At 43.3% G+C, this 22,539-nt stretch overlaps 1 protein-coding gene across 1 annotated transcript in view; it reads left to right on the forward strand.

The window, feature by feature from the left end:
- The window catches only part of LOC139370321 (plexin b2b), a 181,968-nt gene extending 162,371 nt beyond the window's left edge, over positions 1-19,597 (forward strand). The window contains exons 21-37 of the mRNA XM_071109728.1: positions 1,363-1,548; positions 1,794-1,927; positions 2,500-2,600; positions 4,693-4,922; positions 5,276-5,457; positions 6,133-6,199; positions 6,382-6,528; positions 12,406-12,562; positions 12,757-12,857; positions 13,085-13,169; positions 13,327-13,475; positions 14,103-14,263; positions 15,247-15,394; positions 15,624-15,688; positions 15,834-15,909; positions 16,324-16,398; positions 16,588-19,597. Of these exons, the coding sequence (XP_070965829.1) occupies positions 1,363-1,548; positions 1,794-1,927; positions 2,500-2,600; positions 4,693-4,922; positions 5,276-5,457; positions 6,133-6,199; positions 6,382-6,528; positions 12,406-12,562; positions 12,757-12,857; positions 13,085-13,169; positions 13,327-13,475; positions 14,103-14,263; positions 15,247-15,394; positions 15,624-15,688; positions 15,834-15,909; positions 16,324-16,398; positions 16,588-16,692 (2,169 nt within the window). The 3' untranslated portion in view covers positions 16,693-19,597. The remainder of the gene's footprint in view (positions 1-1,362; positions 1,549-1,793; positions 1,928-2,499; positions 2,601-4,692; positions 4,923-5,275; positions 5,458-6,132; positions 6,200-6,381; positions 6,529-12,405; positions 12,563-12,756; positions 12,858-13,084; positions 13,170-13,326; positions 13,476-14,102; positions 14,264-15,246; positions 15,395-15,623; positions 15,689-15,833; positions 15,910-16,323; positions 16,399-16,587) is intronic.
- The last annotated feature ends 2,942 nt before the right edge of the window (positions 19,598-22,539 follow it).

Genomic DNA, 22,539 nt, shown 5'->3' on the forward strand with positions numbered 1-22,539 from the left:
AAAATTATGATAAAAGATACACACAGACAAAACACATTATAGGCTATTGATTAGAACTTAGTACAATGGGCCAACACACTATGGCACGTGTTACCCACAATGGGGATTTCAAAAGAGAGAGAAAAAAGAAAGTACACAAGAGAAATATACATTTGGGTGAATTTGTCAGCTATGCTTATTCTAACCCTAGCCTTGCCACAAACTGCCGCTCTTATGGGTCAGAATATAATTATGTAATTACGTGGGGGTGATCTCAGAGGATTCTCTGCGTGGACCGTTCAGCTGTTCGATGACGCACTACTCCGGCGCACCTCCCTGATCGTCCTCCTACCTCCCTGATCGTCCTCCTGATGTCAGTGTCCTTTTGAACTTAGGAGTCTGTTCCCTCACCCTTTGCTCTGGAAGGGGTCTTCTGAGGACAGACAGCTCTGTAGCTCAGAACTCACAGCATAGGAATGGAACCCTTTAGATACCACGATTCGATGGGAGATGGAGGCTAGTTGGTTCGACTTGAATTCACCCGCTTAGACACAGCTACTCATCCGTAGCTTGGGTAGAAAAGGATTTCTTTGTCTTCAAACTTGCGTTGTGTTCTGGGTTCGTTGAGTTTTTAGACCTTGCTGCAGCTTGGATCACGTAGTCTCCTCTGTGAATTCTTTACTCACAGGTTTTATACCCTTGGGTCAGAAGTGGGCGTAACCACCTTTAGGGCAAATCTCTGGGCGTACCACGTTAATGAGGCAAGGTCTAGATTTTATTCAAATCCAATTTTAGACAACTAACTAACATTTCATCTTCCCCAAAACATTCTCTTTGATTTGGATATTTTCCATACAACGTACAATGTATAAACATCAAACATATACTAGGAAAACTCTTCACATTACAATGTTTTCGTAATAACGTAATCTATTAACCTTTAATAACAAAACAAAAATTATATACATTTTCATATTCCATCTATCGTCATGACCACCATTGTGGCTGACGGAAACCATTGTTCCAAAGTCCCTTTATTTCATGTTTAATGTTCTGAGGCTGGTTCTCCATAGTAACAGGACAAAGGAATTTGTCTGTGGCCTGAGATTTACCAGGGGCGAGAGGGGTCATAAATCTTCAGACCCCTAGATCTCTCCTCCTCTGTTGGGGTTGAGAGATAATCTGTAGGGTTGTGGTCTCCTGTAACCTGACCTGGTCAGGACAGTCATGACAGCTGTAACGTTACAAAACGCACTGGAAGGTACAACTAGGGTACAACTACATGTTTTCCAGTTCAGGTTACATGTTTTGGGAAAAAGTCCTGTTTGCAGTTATTAATCTTGATCTACACAATAATTCCATTCTCTACGGTTTCCATGGTAGGGCCGAGGCTTCTCCAAGGCCATGACAGCCAAGGAGGCCCAGGCGTTTGTGGGGGACATCCCCTACTTTGTCAACACCCTACAAGATGACAAGCTGTTCCTGGACCCCCCATCCAGCCAGCCCCGGGCCCTCTCCAAACGTCACCGCAGACGCAGAGACACCAGCTCCGACCCATTGGACCTGCTTGTGAGAATACACACACACACACACACACACACTGGACGACACAGGTACATTGATCTGTCTTAGCTATCTTTTCATTTATCTGCAGTTTCCTGAAGATGGGTAATTAAATTATGTTTGCCAAAATAGATTCAGAGTTATTTGGTGTCAGGGAAACGTAATGTTAAAAGTTCCCAATATTGTATTGACGACATTCTCCTATCTACAGTGTTGATGATAACTCTCCTGCTGTGACCTGTGTGTTTCAGATTAAGTTTGGGAATGGAGAGTGGGTGGTGGGCTCTGTGCACTACGAGAGGAAGAACGAGGTATCTCTCTTAATCATCCCTGCAGTCATCGTCCCCATGCTACTCATCATCCTCATTTCTGTCTACTGCTACAGGTAAGCTACGCAACCAGCATACCGGACAGTACACCATACCGCCTTTCTCCATGCATGTGTGGCCGACAACTTCAGTTGGTGTCACGGAGCCAAGCCAGCTGAATGATGCACACTTGACAGAAATGTACAATGTTGTGTGTGTGTGTGTGTGTGTGTGTGTGTGTGTGTGTGTGTGTGTGTGTGTGTGTGTGTGTGTGTGTGTGTGTGTGTGTGTGTGTGTGTGTGTGTGTGTGTGTGTGTGTGTGTGTGTGTGTGTGTGTGTGTGTGTGTGTGTGTGTGTGTGTGTGTGTGTGTGTGTGTGTGTGTGTGTGTGTGTGTGTGTGTGTGTGCGTGCGTGCGTGCGTGCGTAACCAGGTAAGCCAGTTGAGAACAAGTTCTCATTTACTTCTGCGATCTGGCCACAATAAAGCAAAGCAGTGCGACACAAACAACAACAGAGTAACACATTGAATAAACAAACATACAGAAGATATATACAGTGTGTGCAAATGAGGTAGGATAATACTTAAGGCAATAAATAGGCCATAGTGACGAAATAATTACAATATAGCAATATGTGTGTGTGCGCGTAGGAGGAAGAGCCAGCAGGCTGAGAGAGAGTATGAGAAGGTGAAACACCAGCTGGAGAATCTGGAGGAGAGTGTACGAGACCGCTGCAAGAAAGAGTTCACAGGTACTACATTATAACCACAGATGTTAAGCAGAACTGCCTAAGGCCACCAAGGGTCTTCATTACACAATATTTTACATAATTATACATTCCTTCTACTTCATATGAAGTTCTTCATCGACACATTCATCTGCTTGGCACTTTTTCTTTATCCAAATCTGTCCCAGGAGTTGGTTCAGCACTTCGGTTGCTTTCTCGGAGTCTGACGGCTTCTGGAGGTGTTCCTTTAGGTCATGGTGCTTTCCCGTTTTTCAGTTTTTGGATGGCTTTCTTTATTTCATTTTTACTGGGAAGTTTTGCTTGATATTCATAGCACAAAAGTAACTCACTCACTAGAGGATTGCACCACATAACACTATTACACTATTGAAGGTGTTTAAAGCGGCAATCCTTAATTGAAACATTGGCAAAGTGTTCTCCCCGCCACAGTTTCAGTAAAAAGCTGAGGGATGGGGCTGGAGAAATGAGACCACTCTCAAATCCATAGACTACGCTGTTGATACAAGGTCTGACCATGCATCATATCAACATTTAGTTTTAACCATGTTCTTGGGCTATACAGTGGTTGTTTACATTTACTTTGTTTACAAACATTGGAGTAAAACAAGATTTTATTTTGGGTTCTGATCCATGATTTATCTATACAGCGCATTCGGAAAGTATTCAGACCCCTTCCCTTTTTCCACATTTTGTTACGTTACAGACTTATTCTAAAATGAATTAAATTATTGTTTCCCTCATCAATCTACATGCAATACCCCATAATGACTAAGCGAAAACAGTTGTTTTATTTGCAATTTTTTTCCAAACCCTTTGCTATGAGACTCGAAATTTTGCTCAGGTGCATCCTGTTTCCATTGATCATCCTTGAGATGTTTCTACAAGTTGATTGGAGTCTACCTGTGGTAAAGTCAATTGATTGGACATGATTTGGAAAGGCTGTCTATCTATATAAGGTCCCACAGTTGACAGTGCATGTCAGAGCAAAAACCAAGACATAGGTGTGATTTCGGGACGAGTCTCTGAATGTCATTGAGTGGCCCAGCCTTAGCCCGGACTTGGACCCAATCAAACATCTCTGGAGAGACCTGAAAATAACTGTGCAGCGACACTCCCCATCCAACCTGACAGAGCTTGAGAGGATCTGCAGAGAAGAATGGGAGAAACTCTCCAAATGCAGGTGTGCCAAGCTTGTAGCGTCATACCCAAGAAGACTTGAGGACTGTAATCGCTGCCATAAGTGCTTCAACAAAGTACTGAGTAAAGGGTCTGAATACTTATGTAAATGTGATATTTAAAAATAAAATAAAAATGTAATACATTTGCAACTATTTCTAAAAACCTGTTTTTGCTTTGTCATTATGGGGTATTGTGTGTAGATTGATGAGGGGAGGGGGACAACTGAATCCATTTTAGAATAAGGCTGTAACGTAACAAAATGTGGAAAAAGTCAAGGGTTCTGAATACTTTACAAATGCACTGTACACTAGATGACTGATAGGGGTGCTGTTTTGAAGCCACCGTGCCTCCATCTTGGCACTCCCCAACCATTGTTACAAGTATTTCTAAAGCTATAGAAATACATTTCATTAATGTCTACATTCATTTTTGCCACGTTTATTATATTAGACACCTTAATGCATACTTTTAAATTATATTCTGTGAGCTAAACATAAAAAAACATATAAAAACATTTTCATTAAAGAATTTTTTGAGATTACTAATGTTACTGTTCCCACTACAACAGAAAATGTGTAGGAATAACATTGTTTCAACCCCACATGTGTATCTGCAATTCCACATGTGAAAGTGAGATTTTCATAGTTTGAGTTTTCTTACATGTGAAACTGCATTTCACATATGAGGTGAAGACATGTTATTCTCCTCATGTGAAAAGCTGGTGTTAACATGTGAACTCTAAATGTAAAACGCGGGGAAATATGTTTTTGCTTGTGAAATTTAAGCTCAACATGTGAAAAAAGCAATTTCGCATTTTTCTTCTAAGGGAGTAAATGTTTACTGTATGTTGCTCAAAAGTCTAAGGATGAGGACATGTGCAAAGTACTTAGATGTTTCTTTGTCTCTCCCCTGCCAGACCTGATGATAGAGATGGAGGACCATACCAACGACCTGAGCGAGGGGCGAATCCCCTTCCTGGACTATAAGACCTACACGGACCGCGTCTTCTTCCTGCCCTCCAAGGACGGGGCCAATGATGTGATGATCACGGGCAAGCTGGACATCCCTGAGGCACGGAAGGCCATCGTGGCCCAGGCCCTCAACCAGTTCTCCAACCTGCTCAACTCCAAGACCTTCCTCATTAACGTAAGGCACATTGAGCCTAGCCAAATAATATATCTGGTTGTATTTCAGTAGTTTAAAGAGGCTTTCTCTTCTTGTTTCCCTGATCTTAATCTGCGCTGATCTAAAAAAACGATGAAAGGTGAAAGCTGTGTTGGATGCCTGTTGGATATATTGGTGGCCTGTATATGTGTTATGCCTGCACCAGTCCAATCTGTTCATATTAGAGCAGATGAAGGAAAGGAGACCTGGAGAGATGGCTATTTCAGATGATTGAGATCTCCCTTCCATTGTTTGAGTTGGAAGATTTACCAACAGTTTATGTCAACTGGATTGTCGTTAACTGGGTCTTCTGTCAATCTTCATTGTGTGTGTAGTTCATCAAGACTCTGGAGGGCCGTCCAGACTTCAACGCCCGGGCCAAGGTGTACTTTGCCTCCCTGCTGACAGTGGCTCTGCACGGGAAGCTGGAGTACTACACTGACATCATGAGGACCTTGCTGCTGGAGCTCATGGGGAACTATGTCGACAGCAAGAACCCCAAACTCATGCTGCGCAGGTTAGGGGTATTACTCTCTAGCTTTATGTTCTGTTTGCTTTAGTTTTGGTAGCTTAAGTTTTGGTAGTTTTAGTTTTGAAAGCTGTAGCTTTAGTTTCGCTAGATTTAGTTTTGGTAGCTTTAGCTCTGGTAGCTTTAGCTTTGGTGGCTTTAGTTTCGGTAGATTTAGTTCTACTAGTGTATGTTCTGGTTTCCCATGGCAGCCAACATCACACCTAACAGCCAGTGGCTTGTCCGTTTAGCCTACAACACCAGCGTTGGAGACAGTGGCCATCTCCAGTTCACAGCATAAAGGAGATCCTGAACAGAGCCTGGTTGTCTAGTGGAACAGAACCTGGGGTTGTGTTATGTCAACTGTCAACTGTGCTCGGCAGTGTTTGAGTGGCTGTGCTGCAGTACAACATGTGTAATTATCTCCAATGGAGGAGCTAATTATGCTGATTGGTCCATTGTTCTAACATCCTCCACATACACATAACTGTTCATTGGTTGTGCTAATGCCTGACAATAGGTCCTGTGAATGGAGAGGGGTTACAGCAGTTCATTCTAAAGGTTGCTTTTTTATTGGTATTGTGAGATGTGTCAGTCACTCTTTTGTTTTGTCCTGTAGGTCGGAGACTGTAATAGAAATGTTGAGATGTGTCACTCAGCCCTGTGTTTTGTCCTGTCCTGCAGGTCGGAGACCGTTGTGGAGAGGATGCTGTGTAATTGGATGTCCATCTGTCTTTACCAGTTCCTCAAGGTGACACTCTTTCATTCAATATATTGCTGATATGTCATTAGTATGTGTGTGTGCGTTAAGGAGCCTCCTGAGTTAAGAAAACATTTATTTTTGTGGACATTTCATATTATGTGAAGAGTGTCAGAGATGCAACAATGTAGCGAGTATTCTGACTGCACTCTGACCTCCTGTGTTGTCAACAGGACTCTGCAGGGGAGCCCTTGTACAAACTGTTCCGAGCCATCAAGCACCAGATCGAGAAAGGTCCAGTAGACGCCAGAGTGAAGAAGGCCAAGTACACCCTGAACGACACGGGCCTGCTGGGAGACGACGTGGAGTACTGCGTTCTGGTGAGTGACGCCACACCGTTACCACGGTTACCCCCCCTCCCCCCCTGACAACAGCTACTACTGCTATTGTGTTCTTCCGAGTCTGTTCTGACTGCCTTTTCACTGACTGCCCTGATCGCAATTATGTGTCGCATCCATGAACCCTTTTATCTTTTTTATACTGCGTCTACACTGTACCAAGTCAAGGCCCTTTATGTCACGTTATACTGTGCCTACCGTACCTACACAGTACCAAGTCAAGACCCTTTATGTCACGTTATACTGTGCCTACCTACACTGTACCAAGTCAAGACCCTTTATGTCACGTTATACTGTGCCTACCGTACCTACACTGTACCAAGTCAAGACCCTTTATATCACGTTATACTGTGCCTACCTACACTGTACCAAGTCAAGACCCTTTATGTCACGTTATACTGTGCCTACCTACACAGTACCAAGTCAAGACCCTTTATATCACGTTATACTGTGCCTACCTACACTGTACCAAGTCAAGACCCTTTATGTCACGTTATACTGTGCCTACCGTACCTACACTGTACCAAGTCAAGGCCCTTTATGTCACGTTATACTGTGCCTACCGTACCTACACTGTACCAAGTCAAGGCCCTTTATGTCACGTTATACTGTGCCTACCTATACTGTACCAAGTCAAGACCCTTTATATCACGTTATACTGTGCCTACTGTACCTACACTGTACCAAGTCAAGACCCTTTATGTCACGTTATACTGTGCCTACCGTACCTACACTGTACCAAGTCAAGACCCTTTATGTCACGTTATACTGTGCCTACCGTACCTACATAGTACCAAGTCAAGGCCCTTTATGTCACGTTATACTGTGCCTACCGTACCTATACTGTACCAAGTCAAGACCCTTTATATCACGTTATACTGTGCCTACCTACACTGTACCAAGTCAAGACCCTTTATGTCACGTTATACTGTGCCTACTGTACCTACACTGTACCAAGTCAAGGCCCTTTATGTCACGTTATACTGTGCCTACCGTACCTACACTGTACCAAGTCAAGACCCTTTATGTCACGTTATACTGTGCCTACCGTACCTATACTGTACCAAGTGAAGGCCCTTTATATCACGTTATACTGTGCCTACCTACACTGTACCAAGTCAAGACCCTTTATGTCACGTTATACTGTGCCTACCGTACCTACACTGTACCAAGTCAAGGCCCTTTATGTCACGTTATACTGTGCCTACCGTACCTACACAGTACCAAGTCAAGACCCTTTATGTCACGTTATACTGTGCCTACCTATACTGTACCAAGTCAAGACCTTTATGTCACGTTATACTGTGCCTACCGTACCTACACTGTACCAAGTCAAGGCCCTTTATGTCACGTTATACTGTGCCTACCTACACTGTACCAAGTCAAGGCCCTTTATGTCACGTTATACTGTGCCTACCTACACTGTACCAAGTCAAGGCCCTTTATGTCACGTTATACTGTGCCTACCTATACTGTACCAAGTCAAGACCTTTATGTCACGTTATACTGTGCCTACCGTACCTACACTGTACCAAGTCAAGGCCCTTTATGTCACGTTATACTGTGCCTACCTACACTGTACCAAGTCAAGGCCCTTTATGTCACGTTATACTGTGCCTACCTACACTGTACCAATTCTAGACCCTTTATATCACGTTATACTGTGCCTACCTATACTGTACCAATTCTAGACCCTTTATATCACGTTATACTGTGCCTACCTACACTGTACCAATTCTAGACCCTTTATATCACGTTATACTGTGCCTACCGTACCTATACTGTACCAAGTCAAGACCCTTTATATCACGTTATACTGTGCCTACCGTACCTACACTGTACCAAGTCAAGGCCCTTTATGTCACGTTATACTGTGCCTACCGTACCTATACTGTACCAAGTCAAGACCCTTTATGTCACGTTATACTGTGCCTACCTACACTGTACCAAGTCAAGGCCCTTTATGTCACGTTATACTGTGCCTACCTATACTGTACCAAGTCAAGACCTTTATGTCACGTTATACTGTGCCTACCTATACTGTACCAAGTCAAGACCTTTATGTCACGTTATACTGTGCCTACCGTACCTACACTGTACCAAGTCAAGACCTTTATGTCACGTTATACTGTGCCTACCGTACCTATACTGTACCAAGTCAAGACCTTTATGTCACGTTATACTGTGCCTACCGTACCTACATAGTACCAAGTCAAGACCCTTTATATCACGTTATACTGTGCCTACCTATACTGTACCAAGTCAAGACCCTTTATATCACGTTATACTGTGCCTACCTACACTGTACCAAGTCAAGACCCTTTATATCACGTTATACTGTGCCTACCTACACTGTACCAAGTCAAGACCCTTTTTGTATATGTATGTATATTTATATATATATTTCTGTATATAGGCTACCTACACCGTAGCAATTCAAGTTCTGACTCACTGTATATAGGCTACCTACACTACCAATTCAAGTTTTGACTCACTGTATATAGGCTACCTACACCGTAGCAATTCAAGTTCTGACTCACTGTATATAGGCTACCTACACTACCAATTCAAGTTCTGACTCACTGTATATAGGCTACCTACACCGTAGCAATTCAAGTTCTGACTCACTGTATATAGGCTACCTACACTACCAATTCAAGTTTTGACTCACTGTATATAGGCTACCTACACCGTAGCAATTCAAGTTCTGACTCACTGTATATAGGCTACCTACACCGTAGCAATTCAAGTTCTGACTCACTGTATATAGGCTACCCACACCGTAGCAATTCAAGTTCTGACTCACTGTATAAAGGCTACCTACACCGTAGCAATTCAAGTTCTGACTCACTGTATAAAGGCTACCTACACCGTAGCAATTCAAGTTCTGACTCACTGTATATAGGCTACCTACACCGTAGCAATTCAAGTTCTGACTCACTGTATATAGGCTACCCACACCGTAGCAATTCAAGTTCTGACTCACTGTATAAAGGCTACCTACACCGTAGCAATTCAAGTTCTGACTCACTGTATATAGGCTACCTACACCGTAGCAATTCAAGTTCTGACTCACTGTATATAGGCTACCTACACCGTAGCAATTCAAGTTCTGACTCACTGTATATAGGCTACCTACACTACCAATTCAAGTTCTGACTCACTGTATATAGGCTACCTACACCGTAGCAATTCAAGTTCTGACTCACTGTATATAGGCTACCTACACCGTAGCAATTCAAGTTTTGACTCACTGTATATAGGCTACCTACACTACCAATTCAAGTTCTGACTCACTGTATATAGGCTACCTACACCGTAGCAATTCAAGTTCTGACTCACTGTATATAGGCTACCTACACCGTAGCAATTCAAGTTTTGACTCACTGTATATAGGCTACCCACACCGTAGCAATTCAAGTTCTGACTCACTGTATATAGGCTACCTACACTACCAATTCAAGTTCTGACTCACTGTATATAGGCTACCTACACCGTAGCAATTCAAGTTCTGACTCACTGTATATAGGCTACCCACACCGTAGCAATTCAAGTTCTGACTCACTGTATATAGGCTACCCACACCGTAGCAATTCAAGTTCTGACTCACTGTATATAGGCTACCCACACCGTAGCAATTCAAGTTCTGACTCACTGTATATAGGCTACCCACACCGTAGCAATTCAAGTTCTGACTCACTGTATATAGGCTACCTACACCGTAGCAATTCAAGTTCTGACTCACTGTATATAGGCTACCTACACTACCAATTCAAGTTCTGACTCACTGTATATAGGCTACCTACACCGTAGCAATTCAAGTTTTGACTCACTGTATATAGGCTACCTACACCGTAGCAATTCAAGTTCTGACTCACTGTATATAGGCTACCCACACCGTAGCAATTCAAGACCCTTTTTGTATATGTATGTATATTTATATATATATTTCTGTATATAGGCTACCTACACCGTAGCAATTCAAGTTTTGACTCACTGTATATAGGCTACCTACACCGTAGCAATTCAAGTTCTGACTCACTGTATATAGGCTACCCACACCGTAGCAATTAATGTTCTGACTCACTGTATATAGGCTACCTACACCGTAGCAATTCAAGTTCTGACTCACTGTATATAGGCTACCTACACCGTAGCAATTCAAGTTCTGACTCACTGTATATAGGCTACCTACACTACCAATTCAAGTTCTGACTCACTGTATATAGGCTACCTACACCGTAGCAATTCAAGTTTTGACTCACTGTATATAGGCTACCTACACCGTAGCAATTCAAGTTCTGACTCACTGTATATAGGCTACCTACACCGTAGCAATTCAAGTTCTGACTCACTGTATATAGGCTACCTACACCGTAGCAATTCAAGTTCTGACTCACTGTATATAGGCTACCTACACCGTAGCAATTCAAGTTCTGACTCACTGTATATAGGCTACCTACACCGTAGCAATTCAAGACCCTTTTTGTATATGTATGTATATTTATATATATATTTCTGTATATAGGCTACCTACACCGTAGCAATTCAAGTTCTGACTCACTGTATATAGGCTACCTACACCGTAGCAATTCAAGTTCTGACTCACTGTATATAGGCTACCTACACCGTAGCAATTCAAGTTCTGACTCACTGTATATAGGCTACCCACACCGTAGCAATTAATGTTCTGACTCACTGTATATAGGCTACCTACACCGTAGCAATTCAAGACCCTTTTTGTATATGTATGTATATTTATATATATATTTCTGTATATAGGCTACCTACACCGTAGCAATTCAAGTTCTGACTCACTGTATATAGGCTACCTACACTACCAATTCAAGTTCTGACTCACTGTATATAGGCTACCTACACTACCAATTCAAGTTCTGACTCACTGTATATAGGCTACCTACACCGTAGCAATTCAAGTTCTGACTCACTGTATATAGGCTACCTACACTACCAATTCAAGTTCTGACTCACTGTATATAGGCTACCTACACCGTAGCAATTCAAGTTCTGACTCACTGTATATAGGCTACCTACACTACCAATTCAAGTTCTGACTCACTGTATATAGGCTACCTACACCGTAGCAATTCAAGTTTTGACTCACTGTATATAGGCTACCTACACCGTAGCAATTCAAGTTTTGACTCACTGTATATAGGCTACCCACACCGTAGCAATTCAAGTTCTGACTCACTGTATATAGGCTACCTACACCGTAGCAATTCAAGTTTTGACTCACTGTATATAGGCTACCTACACCGTAGCAATTCAAGTTCTGACTCACTGTATATAGGCTACCCACACCGTAGCAATTAATGTTCTGACTCACTGTATATAGGCTACCTTAGTCAGAAGTACCTGTGTTTAACTAATGTGTTTTGCTAATAGCAGATAATTAGATCCCAGCTGTCTACCTAAGTAGAGAAATCCTGTGATAGTTCCTTTTTCAAGGACAATTATCAAATTATACACAATCACTGATCCTGTTGCAGTAGCTAGCATCCCGTGACTCATTGAGTTGAAGAAGAATGACACAAAGTAATTACATAGTCTTTCTACGACAGACTTTTTTTTTTCAATTACAAAGAATCTGTTGTATAATCTGTAGTCTCCCTGTCGAGTCGTCAGTTTGTTTGGATTCCGTCTGAGCTGCGAGCTGGGTCACCTGGCCAGAATGACGGGAGTGAGTCCCTTGCTGGCAGCTGCTCGTTAGGCAGACCAGAACGAGGTGACAGCACCTGTGAGCTGTCAAAGACTACCACCTGCCTACAGTAGTTGCCACGGTAACGTTGCCACTGCAGGCTCGCCTCATGCATTTGGCTCTGTTACTCGTCTCAGACTCTGCAGGTGCTGGTGCACGGGGAGGGGCCAGACGTGACGCCCGTCAAGGTGTTGAACTGCGACACGGTGTCCCAGGTGAAGGAGAAGATCATCGAGGCGGTGTACAGGAACCTGCCCTACTCTCAGAGACCCAAGGTGGACAGCGTCACTCTGGGTGAGAAGAGAACACACACACCCACACTCAGTATTCCCGACCCATGTGTTGTGAAGATACTGCATTTGAACACATTAACACCAGCAAGTCTGTAACAATGAGCACCATCTAGTAAGTGGAGTGGTGGTGGATGTCAATAGAATTGAGTCATGACTGGCAGGTGTTCTAAGCTGCTATCCTTGCCCCTGCCACAGAGTGGCGCCCTGGCTCCACGGGGCAGATCCTGTCAGACCTGGACCTGACGTCCCAGAAGGAGGGCAGATGGAGGCGCATCAACACGCTGGCCCACTACAACGTGAGTCATCTAGAGACTGATCCGTTAGGGGTCAGAGAGAAGTCTTAATTCAGCTCTTTACTGGATACATGATGAAATAATGCCACAGGCGATATGCCCAATACACGTGACAGTGGCACTGTCTAATCAATGGCATGGAATATGAAGTAGGTTCTGAAACCCAATGGCAATCAGCTGACCTGAGTGACGATGTTGAGTTGTAGCTGAACACGGTGTGTGTTTTTCAGGTGCGAGACAACGCTACTCTAGTCCTGTCCCGGGTCCTTCACACTCAACAGAACTACGACCAGAACCAGGATAACCAAGAGGAGAGTAAGTGATCACTAGGAGATGCCAATAAGACATTATAAGGGGTCATGCATGCTGATGACAAGTCTCTCAATGCATTATAACCACATGATAATGCAATATGTCAGCTGGCATTAAGTAGTGTGTTACTGGAAAGTCAAATGATTTTTCTCTATACTAGGAAACTCTTTGTTGGACGACGACAAGGTGTTCCACCTGGTTCGGCCTGATGAGCTGGACGAGATGAAGTCCAAGAGGGGCAGCATGAAGGACAAGTCCATGACCAAAGCCATCACTGAGATCTATCTCACACGACTGCTCTCTGTCAAGGTATAACTACACTACCAGGCTTAACTACAGTGTGCCGTACATATGAGGACTAGTCCATGAACAAAGCCACCAAGGAAATCTGTCTCACACCACTGGTCTTTGTCACGGTGGGCCTGCCATGTTTCAGTACAGTTACATTTCATTCGAGAAAGGGATCTTTGAGATTCATTCTCTAAGAAAAGCTCTTTGAGGATGCTATGTGATAATAAGTGATGGTCAGTCTTCGAACAAAACCTGGTTTGAAGGTGTGCGTCAGTGACGCCGCCTTGCTTCATAGACGCTGTGTAAATGACTGCGTCGCAGGTATCGGGCTGCACTAAGGTACTTGGCAGCTCCCTACCTCTCTGGCCTGCCTCGCACTGTGTCTGTTGGCCTGCCTCGCGCTCTGTCTGTTGGCCTGCCTCGCACTGTGTCTGTTGGCCTGCCTCGCACTGTGTCTGTTGGCCTGCCTCGCACTGTGTCTGTTGGCCTGCCTCGCACTGTGTCTGTTGGCCTGCCTCGCACTGTGTCTGTTGGCCTGCCTCACGCTGGGTCTGTTGGCCTGCCTCGCACTGTGTCTGTTGGCCTGCCTCGCACTGTGTCTGTTGGCCTGCCTCACGCTGTGTCTGTTGGTCTGCCTCCTTCCAGGGAACACTGCAGCAGTTTGTGGATGACTTCTTCCGCAGCGTGTTGTGTTCCGGGGCGGTGGTGCCGCCCGCCATCAAGTACTTCTTTGACTTCCTGGACGAGCAGGCGCTCAAACATGACAACGTGGACGAGGAGACCATCCACATCTGGAAGACCAACAGGTACACACACACACACACACACTTCCTGAGATGACTCTAAGAAACACACGGATTAAGTAATCAGTATGCGGAATGCAAATGTAAAAGTACTTCTATCTCTTCTGCATTCTCAGTCTGAGTGCTCCTGTGGCATTTTAAGTACATAAATTACTGTCAAGTTGGTTAAAGCTCAAGTATTCAATACAGTGTGTTGCATATAGATGTCAGTGATTGACTTGGCGATTGTGAGGATGGGAGATGAGTGATTTAATTATGCTACACCATATTCAGTTGGCGGGTGCTTGTTTTGTTTATCAAAACAACCGGGGCCTCTTGGATTAAATATGAATGTGTGTATCAGCCATAATGACAAACAAACATGGTAATTACGTCCCCAGCTAATTTAATTGTACCATTATATCACATCTCTTTTTTTTGCCTTTGTTTTCTCAATGTCCCGGGAGGTGTTGCCAGCCAATATGAATTCCTATGCTAGTCTGTCTCAGTCGGTGCAGCCTTTAAAGTGATCAAGGAGAAGTACTCCTGGTTTATTGTAGCCTCGTTTGATATTCGGGACCAACTTCGTATTGGAGGATTTGTATGGATCTGTGTTTGGAATGCTCATTAGCACGCTTATTTACTTAAGCATTCTTTAAGTGTAGTTTACTTATGTTTTGAAGATGCAGGGTATTTGAAAGAGAAAGGGTTGCAGTTGGTTTGGCATGCCTGATGCATATGCGCTTTAAGTTGGACAAAAATAACTAACTTTCATCATTGGCTTGCACTATAATTTGGTTCTGCTGAATGGTGAAGATGTGTTTATACACTACGAGGTCCAGACTACCGCTGGTTTTCTGTTCTACCTGATAATTAATTGCACCCACCTGGTGTCCCAGGTGTAAATCAGTCCCTGATAGAGAGTAAGAATGAAAAAAAAGATGTCATTTTTTTAGGGCTGTTGTTGATCGATACTTGGTAGTTATTCTTGACCCCCTCCCCACCAGTTTGCCTCTGAGGTTCTGGGTGAACATCCTGAAGAACCCTCACTTCATCTTCGACGTCCACGTGACGGAAGTGGTGGACGCGTCACTATCCGTCATTGCTCAAACCTTCATGGACGCCTGCACCAAGAGTGAGCACAAACTCAGCAGGGTGAGTCCAAGGGGGAGGGGGAGGAGAGAGATGAGTAGGAGGAGGGGAATAGGAGGAGAAAGAGGGAGGAGGGAGATGAGTAGGAGGAGAAAGAGGGAGGAGGGAGATGAGTAGGAGAAGAAAGAGGGAGGTGATGAGGTCAACATCTCTTAAAAGTTGTTTACCTCTGGTGAGGTAAAAGATAAGAGAACAATATTATAATGATAAATATTTTTTTAATCTCCCCTAGGACTCTCCAAGTAACAAACTACTCTATGCAAAGGAGATCTCCACCTACAAGAAGATGGTTGATGAGTACGTATCATCAGCAGTCCCCAATGACCTGAACAATTTGTTTAGATTCTTGCTACCAGTGCAGTTATATTCTGGGCTTGCATTGACGCTCGTCAGTATGTAATGTATAGAGATTATGATCGTATCTCTGTCTGTCTGTGTATAGCTACTACAAGGGCATCAGACAGATGGTATCAGTCAGCGACCAGGACATGAACACTCATCTGGCAGAGGTGTCTCGGGTAAGAAACACCTTTCTCTCTGCCTTCTATCTATGAATGCGTCCCAAATGGAACCCTATTCCCTGTATAGTGCATTATGTTTGACCAGGACCCACAGAGATATAGGGTGCGTCCCAAATGGAACCCTATTCCCTATGTACGGGACTACTTTTGACTTGAGCCCTATAGGCCCAGTCAAAAGGCTGCTGGTCAAAAGTTGTGCACTATGTAGAGGATAGGTTTCCATTTGGGACACAGCCCATATCTCTGTGGTATTACTCTTAGTGGTGCACTATTCTAGACGTTAGTGAAGGTAACATTTTATAAAGTCGGTCATAGACGTGGTTCGTTCTGCTCTCTATAGGAATGTGTGACTCAAGCCATGATTTGTCTGTTGTTAAGATGCATCTCTGAATCCTATGTTGCGTCTCCCAGACTCACACAGACAAACTCAACATACAAGTGGCTCTGTATCAGCTCTACCAGTACGCGAGCAAATACTACGACGGGGTAAGAGGCCATTCACTTTACATTCCAGGGAGAATGCTGTGCAGGACTCTGCTTTTTTCTTCATGTTTTTGAATTTTTTGAGCGATTCCAAAGACTCTCTGTCTCTGTCTCCACCCTCTGTCTGTCTTTCTCTGCCCCTCCCCCTCTATCTCTCCCCCTCTCCCACCCTCCCTCCCTGTCTCCCTACAGATCATCCAGTCCCTAGATGAGGACCCAGCAGCCCAGAGTAAACAGCTCACCCTGCGGCTGCAGCAGATAGCAGCCGCCCTGGAGAACAAAGTGACAGATCTCTAACCTACTGGAGGGGCCAGGGAGATGGAGGGAGGGAGATGGTACCGTGCCTCCAGTGTCCACAGGGGCTTATTTCTCCTGGCAAAGGAGAGAGAAACTGAGAAGATGGTCTCACAGGGCCTTGATGTTGATGATGACACCATCAACCCAGCAGGCCCAGAATGTGGGACAGTTCAGAGTCTGCGGAGTGGCGCAGTATGGGACCAATGAAGCAAAGAGAGAGATAGATGAGGATGGGTTACACATGCCGTCATAGATACGCCTTAACTTAAGTCCACTTGCGAAACTGAAATAGGTGGTCCTCATTGCTCACTCTGGCTGTTCCCACAATGCAACAGAGGGCCAGCCGCCGGAAATAAGCCCCTGTGTCGATCACTCATGGCACAAAGAGATAATCAGATGTTCAATTTATTCCTGTCTAGAAAAGGTGTAAGAATTGTATTATATATTTTTTTTATTGTGAGGTCTTAATGCGGAAAGCTTTACGAGGAGATATTATCTTTTTAAATGGACCGCCTTGTGGTGTGGATTGTGTTTCTATAGCCAGTGTGTGAATGCGGGTTTGTGTGCGTGTGTGCGTGCACTGGATGCCTACTGTCAGGCCACAGGGTGGATGCCCTATCTGTCATTTTAATCTCCACTAGTCACCGACAGACAGGAACCTGTTCTCCCACTGAGCTCCTCTACACAGACCAAAGGGTCATGCCTGGGACAGGCTAACTGACTGGGACAGGATATTAGAAATGACAGGCCGTCAATAGTGATTTTTTTCAAAATGATCGGTTTTTATTTGTGTTTAGAAAATGTGTTCACATGCTTTAGAGCTCGATCGAATGTTGTGGATGCCAATACACCCGTAGGTCCTTACATTCAGAGATCAATAGCGCATTTGTTTCCCCTTGTAGGAGTACATACTAACACATTCCACTGAAACTTAAGCACTGTATGTATTAAAGGGTCAAAAAAAATCTACTTTTGACAACCTTAGTTAGTTTTACCCTGCAGCCCCCCCCCCCCCGATTCTGTGCAAGCAAAATAACAGATAATTGAATATATTTTGAATAATTCCTCTATGTAGCCAGTCAAGCATACATATTTAATAACAGCCGTGCAATAACATCCAAACTTTCAGACACAAGCAATGGGGATCATTCATATCCCACTCGTGTGTGTTACTTATACCATTTGTTGTTAACCATTTCATCTTCAGTAACGATGCAGCAATACTTTATTTAGGACACGAGTACAAATATGCAGAGGTGGGAAATAGAAATAATATGACAGGAGATATCGTACAGTAACCAACTTACTAAGTAATATGACCATGATGGTACATGCTGTTAATCGTGTTTTGTGTTTCCTTATGCCGTTGTATGCCAAATTACCACTGTCATAATATCCCATAATGAGTTACGTTGTAAGCTTCAAACGGTACTAAATAGAATGGTACTCTTTTCAATGAGTAATGATTTCTACAACATGCATGGGTATTATGTGTCACAAGTCAGGTTAATTCATGGTCATAATAATTCATTGCAATACAAATTGATATGGCATTCAAGTAGGCCATAGTTGAGCTGGTGCCTGATTATAATTTGGAGAATTTTTGCCAAGTCAAATCAGTTACATTTTCAATTTATCTTTCACACGACCACAGATTTGTAATTTTCAAGCTCCCTGAATTTGACCATCAGTCAGTGCGTGGTCTAGTGTCAGAATAGATGTTTTAGGTTCCAGACCCCAGAATGTTAGTGATATTCCTGCCTTTGGTAGAGTGAGGTTTGCACAGAGCCTGTGCCTGCCTGTCTCCACAGCAGCTAGCCTGGCACCCTGGCCAAGCCGCACTTGGCACTGCCCACTCAGCACAGAACGGAGTGGCACACTGCATAATGGCATCAGTGGGGGATGTTTTTGCTCTTAATTGCATCCAGTCTGCATCCTCCTCTGACGCTGTTGTTTACCACAGCAGATTCCACTCCTGACCGAGTGATGCAAAAGCTTTTTTCAAGCCTTTCTTTAACCAAAACGTGCCTTATAAGATGATAATAATATCATTTGTATTGTTTTATTGGTGATATAACTAAGCGGTTATAGTAATAGAAGACACAGCAATGTATTTGCGATTGTGATATGTATGTGCTATCAACTGCTACAGTTCTGCTGCAGGCATTGCGTGCCAATAGGCTGAAAACATTTCAGTATACTTTCTATGGTTGCATTGATGTGTGCATTTATTTTGGGTGTCAGTGGTGTGTGTGTGTGTGTGTGTGTGTGTGTGTGTGTTTTAGTAGGATCATGATGGCTATGGCAACAGCCCAAATAAGTGTAAAGCAGTAGCCAACCCCAAACGGTTTCCCCCTAAAATGTCTGGCATTCCTAAATTAGTCTTAAGACAAAGTTACAAATGTAGAATATTGAGTATAGCGCAAATGGTTCCAATGTTGTTTTTGCCCCGTGATTCTAAGCTGTTCCTCTGTGTGTATGAAAAACGACTATCTATACTCGACAATTACCTTTCTTACTGCTGTGCAGTAATTATTTTAATTTCTTGTTTCCTATAACATATACCTTTGTAAAAAGACAACATGTTGAAATACCGTATTCTAACTGTATAATCCTATGCATTAAGTCCCGGGGGGAGAAAAAAACAAATTTGTTGTGCTGTTGTCGAGATCTTTCCTTTCCTTGTGAACGTGCCGTGACTTAAGAAAAATGGGACAGGAAATTAGTGCAGGACCTTAATGAAACCCAACATTTTTCTCATCCAAGGCAGCTCAGAAGACGTCGATTATGTTACCTGATCTGTTTGTAACGGATCACTCACTTCTCAAGAGGCTTGTGTGGATGGGGCAATTACATACAGGTTGCATCATCCACTCCTCCATGAATAAACTGAGACATCCATGTCCTTGGCTTCTTGTCCTTGTCTTTACCGCTCTAATGCCCTTTGTGTGTTTAGATGGAGATGTTCCACAACCTTTTGATCACATTTTATACTCTACTTGCATCCACAGTTCCACACCCAAAACACGGGCCTAATGATGCAATCGGGTCAATTTGAGGGAGGGATAGTTTTGTTAAAAAAAGATATCCCCCTTGTAATCCTGATTTTTTTTGACCATGTTAACTTTTAACAACTTGCCCCCTGGATACAATCACCCCAAGCGATCTACCACGAGCAGCCTTCTAGGTACTAAAGCCTCAGGCCAAGTTTGGGATTGAAACACTCAGGGCTGAGTACCTCATGTGTTTATAATGTAAACAGACATATTATCATAAGGCCTCCAGTGATGGCCTTACATAAAAACTGCTTTGAAAACATGAATTCAAGCACTTACTGTACAGCTAAGAATTCATTTGGATGGGGGGGGTGAAAGAAAAAATGTGGCTGGTTTAGTTGCCTAACAAACGTCGAAGCAGGGATGGGGATAGCATAGAGAGACTGGCTCTCAGGGAGTCCATGTTCTTAACACGCTCAGAGATCTCAGAACAAGATATGCACACACACAGAGAACTTCAAGGCTGCTGCCACAGCGAGAGTGATTACATTTCCTTATCTCAACAACCCCCCCAACGTCCTACACGCTATCACTGATAACTCCCACTTTTTTTTAGACTTGCACTGTATTTGGAGAAATCTGATTGATGATAAAAATATGTACATTTTTATATGGGAGTCGATATTATTTGGGAATGATCTTGTTGATAAGATTTTGAATTATTATTTGCACCTCTAGCAGCCAGATTGAGAATGATACAACACACACATTATATAGTAGGCTATGAAAACAGAATTATCAGTCTGCTTCTTTACAGGGTGTCTTCTTCCAGACCAGAAATCAGGTTAAAATCTGCATGCCCCTGGTGTGTCTGCTCCTACCTCAGCCTCCATCCACAGTACAGCAGTGAGCCATGCCAGTCCCTCCCTCGGCTCGGCAGGCGATTGTTGTGTTTACTATCAGTCTTGCATGTTTCACCTCCACGGGTTTCATAGCTTCTAATGAAGTTTGAGGTGTTGATTCCCACCACCGTGGGGGGAGGGGGCTTCATAGCCCACCAATGGCCTAGCGTGGAGAAAGAAACTTTGGTGGAAATGAAAACTAACAATAACACTGTGAAGAAGTCCGTTCCACACAGTTGTGGTTGTGAATGATACAGGACCAGGTACTGACCAGATGTGGGGTGATGATGTACAGAGTGTGTCTCTGAGGTGAGAGTGGTATCAATGTGGACTGGGTTCTAAAAGTTACCTTTTTCTTTTGTCTTGTGTGTTCAAGTGCTGTATCGGTTTCATGAATGTTACAATATGTAGATGAATCATCAAGTTTATTAGTCTATGATTTGTAAATATCCCACCCACTGTGATGAGCCATGGAAGCTATGTAACTGCTAGACACACATGTATATTAAGTCTTTCGAGGGAAAGTCAAGTGGTTAATAACAACATGATCCATTCACTAGAAGCCCCAAACTTTCTACATGTGGAAGTTTGCCAAATATGATGTAATTGATTCATAGCTACTTTGAGATTTGCCTCTGCATTGAATACAATTGAGGGCAGGTTTGTCCAGTCAAAATGTTAAAGGTTTGGCCCTTCACTATGGCTGTATCTTGAACTAAATGTGTCGGTAAGGAAGCAGTTATGCTTAAGTAAAATAAAGGAATTTTTGTATTTTTTATTATTGATTTAATGTAACCAAATTAAGTTTGCATCAAAAAATTACTCTTCATATTAAAAAAATAGAATAAAGTACTGACTTCTAAAACTGATCACAACCATGAAGTAAATTAATCTCAAACCGATTCAGTTCTTTGGAGAATGTTGAGTATGACTACTACCTTGGGTTATTATGAATAGTTGTCTGATGCAGTGAAACACTCTTCTAAGAAAAACTCTTCCAACACTGGAACAATGATTAGGCTTCTCTGTGCGTGTCATTAGGTGTGCCCTTAGATGCTGGGACTGAGAAAAACTTGGCCCACACAGGGAGCAGTGCGGCTTCTCAGTAGTGACTACTCTCTGATGTCAGTTACCTTTAGGACATGTGTGAGGCTAAAACCCTTCCCGCACAGGAAGCAGTGGTAAGGCTTCTCTCCTGTGATACAAACAAATACAATTCACACTGCAATCTGAGAAGTGTTCGCCTCAGAGGAGTCTGGTGGGAGGAACTATAGGAGGATGGACTCATTGTAATGGCTGGAATGGAATTGATGGAACGGAGTCAAACGTGGTTTTCATACGTTTGATAGCTTTCAATTAATACAGCGTTTAATAAATTGCATTCCAGTCATTACAATGAGCCTGTCCTCCTATAGCTCCTCCCACCAGCCACCACTCTTCAGTAGTTTCTTTGAGCCCAAGGATTTGAGAAGTCACACATGCAAACCAGAGGAGGCTGGTGGGTGGGGCTATAGGAGGACAGTGTCATTGAATGGTATTAATTCAGCTCGGTCCTCGAATCAGCTGTGTAGTGTTAGGGCAAAAAACAAAATGTGCAGTCCTGAGGACCGAGTTTGAGAAACGCTGAATGAACACCATTCAATGACCCTGTCCTCCTATAGTTCCCCACACCAGCCTCCTCTGATTTGCATGTGTGACTTCTCAAATCCTTAGGCTCAAAGAAACTACTAAACAGTGGTGGCTGGTGGGATGAGCTATAGGAGGTTCATTGTAATGACTGGAATGCAATTCATAGAATGGTATCAAACATGGAAACCACGTTTGACTCCGTTCCAACTATTCCATTCCAGCTATTACAATGTGGATGTCCTCCTATATATCCTCACACCAGCCCCACTGCTACTGAAGCAGTCCAATAAATGGCTATGTTTAGTCTTGATTTCCTCTGT

The sequence above is a fragment of the Oncorhynchus clarkii genome, chromosome 2 (genome assembly GCF_045791955.1).
Source record: "Oncorhynchus clarkii lewisi isolate Uvic-CL-2024 chromosome 2, UVic_Ocla_1.0, whole genome shotgun sequence".
NCBI classification, from domain to species: Eukaryota; Metazoa; Chordata; class Actinopteri; order Salmoniformes; family Salmonidae; genus Oncorhynchus; species Oncorhynchus clarkii.